We start from the raw sequence: 7566 nt of genomic DNA, 5'->3' as shown, positions 1-7566 counted from the left end.
AATTATAATATTTTTTAATTGATTAGCAGAAATCGTAGAATTGAGAAAATAATACGCCAAAGGCTGTTTCCAATTATAACAAATTCCTTTAAACATAAAAACCGCAACGTTGCATGCAGGTAATCGAGATTTTCCTTCTCCATGATCTTCAAAACCTACTACTTCATCTAAATTTATATTATAATATAAATTTGTTTTTAATGATGCTTCGTCTATGCATAAAACACAATATTTATCCAAAGGAGAGTTTGAATTAATTAATTTTGTTTTTAAAATATCCAATATAAAATCATGTATGCCTGGAGAAATGTTTAAATTTTGAATCATGCGTTGCAGAGTTTTTGGACTTGGAAGAGCAAACTGTTTGCATAAAAGCTTATAAGTTTTAGAGCCACTAAAATATAAATCTAGACAAAATTTTTTAAATTCAAAGGAATACCTTCTACTTTTAGATGGTTTATGATGCAGACGGACTTGAAACTTTATAAAATCTGCAATGGGCGATGGTACAAATCGATCCGTAACATTGCAATATTCCTCCAAAGTAAGTTTACTGACTATATTGCTTTTTTGTTGTTTTAATTTTTGTTGTAGTTTTAAATGTTGTTGTTTAAAATTTTTCAATTGCCTTTGCAATAAACGTATCTTCTTTCTGAATGCCTGTTTTCGTGGCGAATGACTTGTTAATTTAGCATCAGTTTGTATTTTTTTACTTTCTCTAATAAAGTCACTCTGTATTTGCTGATCCTTTTGTTCTTCTTGATTTATAATTTGACTCGAACTACTAGTTGCGGGTATATCTACAAAATAAATATAAATTTCTATATTAAGGCAGATCAAAGAAATAAAAAAAAATAAAGTTAGTAACGTTTTTACCATCATTACTTGAAAATATCTGATTGTCGGAAATTAACAATGAATTCGACTGTATTAAATGATTATCTAATGGTATTGGAAATGCATGTGGCTGCAACCGGTTTTTTAAATCATTTAAAAACATAGATAATTCGAAATGATTTTCACAAACACGATAATTTTTATGTAAATTTTCTATTGAAGTTTCAATAATACGCCCACAATTTCTTAACCATAAACTAGATCTGAAAAAATCCAAATATATATATAAATATGTTTACATAGCTAAGTACATAGCACAGTAAATAAACTTAGTAGTTATCAAATGAATTTTATAACAAAAATTTAATATTTCTATTACTCTTACTCTAACCTTTCTGGATCTCGCAGAAAGGAAAAAAAACTGAGCCCAGGCAATCGACCAGAAATATTTGGACAATTTTTCATTGCACAACATCCACCTTTCTTACTCATTATCATTATATGTATTATTATATCCTTTTACATTAGAAATATTGTATTTGTAATTATATATCACTTTTCCCTAATCTATCACAAAATATATATCACATATAGGTTATAGTTTATATTGTTTATATGTTATATGTTATAAGAGGGATATGCGCGCAGCCATATCTTAAATTGTACGACTCACGCATGCGCACTAAAAATGTGGCACCGCACAATGCAAGGAGTGACCCTACTGGGTATGGTTATACTCATGATGTAGTGGTGCTGGTGCTATGCTGCAGCGACGGAGAACCCAGTTCGCCATCTATCTTTTCACGCTCGATGGTTAATGGCTAAGTGACAGAGAGGAGAACCTCTCCTATAAAAGTCCATTGTGAACATATTCGACATCACGCGAGAGCGAATCGCCGGGATACGTGCCAGAAAATGCAAGTAATCGGGTCGTCGCGTTAAGAAAAGTGAGTGTCCGTTCGTCCCGCGTGATAGACGCGGGACTTTCGACAAAAAGCGTATCCACTCGCGGATCGAATCGGGTCGCGCGAGGCATACGCTAAGATTTGAGCAATTGATTTTTGGTGTCGTACTGAATGCCGTGTCGCCCGCCGTTCCATCCGTTCGGAAGTTTTAACGAATCAACGTCGTCGTGAATAAACTTGCTTGCACGCGCAAGATAAACTGACGCATCCAAATTTCATAATTTACATAATAATCGAAGTTCTGTGACGGCAAGATTTTGAGATACTAGAAGGGAGGGAGGGGGTCGGAGGGAGAGGGAGAGAGAAGAGAAGAGAATCTGGTGCGCGAAGCAGGAAGCTGAGAGAGAGAGAGAGAGAGAGAGAGAGAGAGAGAGAGAGAGAGAGAGAGAGAGTGTGTGTGTGTGTGCGAGAGAGAAAGAAAGAAAGAGTGTGTGAGTGCGGTGTGTGTGTAATAAATGAGTGAGCGAGTGAGAAAGAGGATATGCGTGAGAGGAAGAGAGAAAGAGTGGAGACGAAAAAAAGACGCCGTCGACCTTCGGTTTTACAAAATGGTGCGAGGAGAGCTTAACGCGGTCGAGCGGGCAAGTGAGTGCGCGCACGCGCTCTACACCAATCGTCAGGCTCTCTCCTCGAACGGGCGATTCTCTCCCGAGGCATCCCGCCGCAGCCAGGGGTTCACGTCGCAGCGTTACCCGGGTAACGCCTCGAGCACAGTGTCGCCTTCTATCGGGACCGCATACGTTCGTCGCGCGGTTCTTCGAGGCCTGCGCAGGAGCCTCGACGTATGCGGTAACTGTGCGGCACCGGCCGATATTCCGAACGTCGCGTTAAACAAGTGATATTGTGTCCCGCTAGTAAAGGGACAGACATCCATAGAAGAGGTCGGAGTAGAGAGTCGCGTCGCGAGTGCCAACGAATCGGCCGGCGATGTGCCCTGCCTTCTGCCGCCGTCACGAGGGCGATGCCTACAAGGATGATGCTCGTTCACGTGGCACGGGCCGAATCCTATCGACCACGGATTTGTCCGGTCGGTTAAGCGTTGATGTTAAATTGACGCGCCACATCCGCTGTCGCCGCGAGTGCCACTGTTGCCGACGCGGCGGGTCACTCGGGCCGTACACCCGGAGACAAGCGCGCGACGTCGCAATCGCGATCGTCTACATTGCGACGTCCGATTCTCGCGGTTCGTGACCCCGGGGTCGTCGGCGATTCCGCGCGCGCGCCCGTCCGCCGATAATCTTGAGTTTCCCTCCCGCGGAACTCTGATCGCGATTTAACTCGCGTGCGGAATCATCCGCGGCACGCATGGATCTCATGGACACGCGGTGAGTGACACCGATGGTAAAGCATCGCATGTCGGCGATGCGCGCTTCGCAACGAAGACGTATCTTGCACACATGCTTGTGGACTGTCGCAAAAAAAAAATTCGGATTCACGTGAGAAAACAAAATCCCCCCAAAAATTCTCTTTAAAGATTGCTAACTTTTAACGTCTCTCAACTTTTGAATAACGTTTGTGCCAGACTTGTGACGCGTAGAATTTTTCACCTAGGTCAGTCGAGTCTTAAGGACGTGCTTCTGACGCATCCAATGGTCTTTCGGCGCGTTTGCGGCAGGTTGGAACATTGTCCTTACAGATGCGGCGTATGAAGGATTAAATATCAATCCCTGCATTACTGCACTGGTGTGCCTAGGTGACAAGATTTTTTTTTTGCTCTATCTTCGTCTTCCATCTTGTATCTTTACTTATAAGGTAAATATGTTTTATAATTTTATACATGTATCAATTTCATATCTAATGTTTCCAAAATTATTTATTTTACATTAAACACATTTAATCAATGTTTTGTATCATTTTGTAAAAAATTAATTTTATAACTTTTTATTATATATTAATGCAATATAAACATTTAATTCCTCTAAAATTAATTCCCTAGAGATGTCGTCACGAGATTATGACAGAAGAAGAGGCGGTAGCAGTAATTCAAGCAGGTTACGAATGGATACGAGCGTATCACAATCCAGGCCACATGGTGAAAGTTCGAGCAAGCGGAAAGAGATTGACAATGTGATGCGAAAGGCACGCGAATCGCAGTCGAGCTACTGGAATAAAAAGCTATTGGAAGCGGAGGAGCGAGATCCAAACAGATGGCGTCACAGTGGATACAAGGAGTTGTACGTTGGCAGCAGCAGCGAACCTAGCAGAGGACACCCCAAGAGTCCAAGAAGTCCGAGATCTCGTAGTCCCCATAGTCCACGACCGCGCAGTCCTCGAACGAGAAGTCCACGATCGCCGCGTGAACGTACTTCCCGCGAGCACAATAAAAATAGACCGGCCACCCGCAGCTCTAGCACGGGTAGTACCTGTTCCGATAGATCATGCTCCGTTTGCTCGCCGAAAGAGCGACGGCGCGTCGCACCGCCATCTCGCTCGCACTCGAGATCAATCAGTCCGGTACGAACTAGGGCACATCCCAAAGAGGTAATCGCGTCCAGTTCGCGAGCCTTACAGCCGCGCACGAGACCACGGTCGCCACCTCTACCGCGACCACGTACACCACCGCCGGCACCACAACCGCAGCTGCGTCATCAAAAGGATTACAAGAACATCAAGGAGAAAGAAACCAAGGTTCGCCGTAAAGAAAAGCATCACAGCAGATTACCAGAGGATCCGCGAGTACCAGAACCTATATCATTGGTAATAGCTTTGTTATCGTTCTTTAATCCTCATTTTTTTCTGTTTATTTTGTGGGAGGACTTATGACAATTAATCAAATCATGTAGAGATATTTTCTAGCAAATGTTTTGTATTTGTAGTAAATATAAAATTATAAAATTATTGATAGTTCCTTAGATGCTAGATACATGTATTACAAAATTATGCAGATACGTAAACCAGTAAAAGTAGAAAAAACACATACAAGTCATGGAACATCGATAATGCGGCCTCCACCGGAATCTTCACCTAGCGACGATAGCGACAGTTCCTCGACTACATCTCATGTCGGGCCACCAAAAATGACATTATCTGAACGGTATTAACAAAATAATTCAGTATTACAAAACTCAAATAAGTTTGCAATATTCAAGTATTTTGATTCTAGTTTTTCTATACAGAATGAGGAAAAAGTATGGAAACCCAAAATATCTCGGAAACTACGCATTTTAGAAAGAAATGTTTCAGACAAAAGTTGTAAGGTTGAAAAAGGTCTATTTACTGATCTTATCAGTTTGACTTTACATGGCGTCGCCAAGGTCAGGACAAGGTTACCTTGAATTTTTTGAATGGGACTGCCTAGTTTTTATTGTATATTCTTATAGCCCTCGTCGAGACGTTTCCAAAACACTACAGCAAAGCTTCTTTTGGTTAAGAATTTCCTAAGATATTTTAAAATTTGTCAAGATACTTTTTAATACAAAATATGCCTTAGATGATCGGATCTTTTCCGAACTTGTCTTAGATGGCCGGATCTTTCTCTACCTTACGAGATATTTCATATTTTGTATTAAAAAGTATCCTGACAAATTTTAAAATATCTCAGGAACTTCTTAACCAAAAGAAGTTTTATTGTAGTGTTTTGGAAACGTCTCGGCGAGGGCTACAGGAATATACAATAAAAAATAGGGAGTTTTATTTAAAAAATTTGAGATAACCTCTGACCATGTAAAGTCAAACTGATAAGATCAGCAAATAGACCTTCTTCAACCTTACAACTTTTGTCTGAAACATATCTTTCTAAAATGCGTAGTTTCTGAGATATTTAGGGTTTCCATACTTTTTCCTCACCCTGTATAATTATGATTTTATATCATAGATTTGGTAAAATGGCGCAATGGAGCGTGGATCGCAGGGACATGGAAAATATGCGCATCACAAAAGATGGCGAAAATGCAATGAAAGTCGTCATAGAAGGTGAGGAGAGAATTGCACGTCTAGGATACGATTCGCCACCTCCTGGGCATTATCCCGAATCGCTTCTGGCACAAGGACCAAGAGGTTTGGAGTGTTGGGATGATGTGCGTGTGCGATATGATTATTACAAGGCAAGGGGATACCTACGTGACCTCACTCTTGATGATTATATTAAATGGGAAGAATGGTGGTACAAGTATCAGGAATGGCTTGAAGCTGAACGTTTCTACGAGCAGTGGGCCTCGTCAAATCGTTCGTCTGGCGGTACTCGCAAGAGACGAGGACGACGCAATAACGCTACTCATTAAAATACGCAACACAAATCTCTGTTACAACTTACGCTCGACTTATTGACAAAATATACAGTGATATCTATAGAATATACAAGAAATATGTATGTACGTATAAGCTATGTATCGTAATAAAAAGGATGATTGCAAAACAAGAAATCCCACGGTTTGAAACATAGTTAAGAGTTTCCGAGATTATGTATTACATTTTATTGCTTTCAATATTTAAATACTTAAAATTTTGTTTGTAAAATATAATGACTAAATATTCTCTTCATTTTGTGCGTTAATTGCTCATGTTGCATTATAAAAAAGTGATGTTTTTGAACTAATTAAAAATAAAATAGATAAAAACAAGAAATAATTTATTTGTAGAAAAGAATTTACCCCAGTTTTCATCAATGTTGTTTCACTTTTTCTTTAATTTATTCATTGTTTCTAAGGTGACAGAAAGAGAAAAGATGAATTAAACTGATTGTAAGGTCAAAGTTGAACGACGATGGATAGATTAAAACAATATTCATACAGATTAGTTATTGATATTTGTGGCTGGCGACTTTTAAGAGTATTCTTAATAGTTTATTGATATTTGTTCTAGTTTTGACTTTTACTTACGTTTGAAATCAAATATATTAAATATTTTTGTAACTAAGAATTAAACATACTTATTTTTCAATTGGTATATTTTTTGCAATAATTACACAGCCCTACCAAAACAAAGTTGTCTGGGCCTAAGACCAGATAGGTGTATTATGTATTTTGATCCGCTAAATCTAAATCCAAGGTCAGAATTGCACAATTGCTAGATATATCGTCCCTAACCTCAAAAACTCATTATTTCACGAAATGGGCACTTTTGCTAGACCTACTCACCCCTCGGTCTGCGGAACTAAAGTAATATGAACATGTTTTTTTAAGTATTTTGACCCGCTGAATACGAATCCGAAGTCAGAGTTGCTTCATCAGGGGCTCGATTTTCGAATTCACTCGAAAGAGATACGTATGCGAAAATTCTGCTCTTGCAGAAAAGTTGCAAGTCGATTGGTCAAAAACCATGCGAACAGCCGATCAGCTTACAACTTTTCTGTAAAAACAGAATTTTCGCGTACGTTTCTCTTTCGAATGAATTCGAGAATCGAGCCCTAGGTCTCAAATCCTCCCTAACCCTAAACCTAAACTAAAATAATGCATTAAAGTTCCCCCCAAAAAACTGCTTCTTGAGACCCATACAGCACAAAAACCTTTCAGAAATATTTCAGAAATATTTCATGTGATAGATTGAAACGTTTCATAAATTTAATATTGCAAAATGTTTCTGCAATAGCTCTGAGACAGCTCTGGAACAGTAAAATGTCCGCGATTCTTACACTTGAAAGCTTATAGAAAGATTTCTGTAAGGTTACAAAAATCTCTTAGAAATATTTCAGAAATATCACAAAATGTTTCTGCAATAGCTCTGAGACAGCTATGAAACAGTAAAATGTCCGCGATTCTTACACTTGAAACTTAATAGAAGGGTTTCTGAAAAATTACTAAAAGTCGGTTTTTCCACCCAGATAGCA

The 7566-nt window shown here is 39.3% G+C and overlaps 1 protein-coding gene across 4 annotated transcripts; it reads left to right on the top strand.

The window, feature by feature from the left end:
• Positions 1-1653: 1653 nt before the first annotated feature.
• On the top strand, positions 1654-6163 carry LOC105557205 (serine/arginine repetitive matrix protein 2). 4 transcript variants are annotated; one of them, XM_012004392.1, is made up of 5 exons: positions 1654-1754; positions 3354-3554; positions 3739-4499; positions 4688-4836; positions 5617-6163. In XM_012004392.1, exons 3-5 carry the CDS (start codon positions 3741-3743, stop codon positions 6020-6022), a joined length of 1314 nt encoding a protein of 437 aa, XP_011859782.1. In that variant the 5' UTR covers positions 1654-1754; positions 3354-3554; positions 3739-3740; the 3' UTR covers positions 6023-6163. The 4 variants fall into 4 exon arrangements, with proteins under 4 accessions (XP_011859782.1, XP_011859781.1, XP_011859780.1 ...); XM_012004391.1 differs by having other exon boundaries at positions 1661-1784; XM_012004390.1 differs by lacking the exon at positions 1654-1754 and adding an exon at positions 2218-3127.
• Positions 6164-7566: the final 1403 nt, after the last annotated feature.

Source organism: Vollenhovia emeryi, unplaced genomic scaffold (genome assembly GCF_000949405.1).
Source record: "Vollenhovia emeryi isolate VEMERY1.0 unplaced genomic scaffold, V.emery_V1.0 DF939568.1, whole genome shotgun sequence".
NCBI classification, from domain to species: domain Eukaryota; kingdom Metazoa; phylum Arthropoda; class Insecta; order Hymenoptera; family Formicidae; genus Vollenhovia; species Vollenhovia emeryi.
This window is presented reverse-complemented; position numbering and strand designations above follow the sequence as displayed.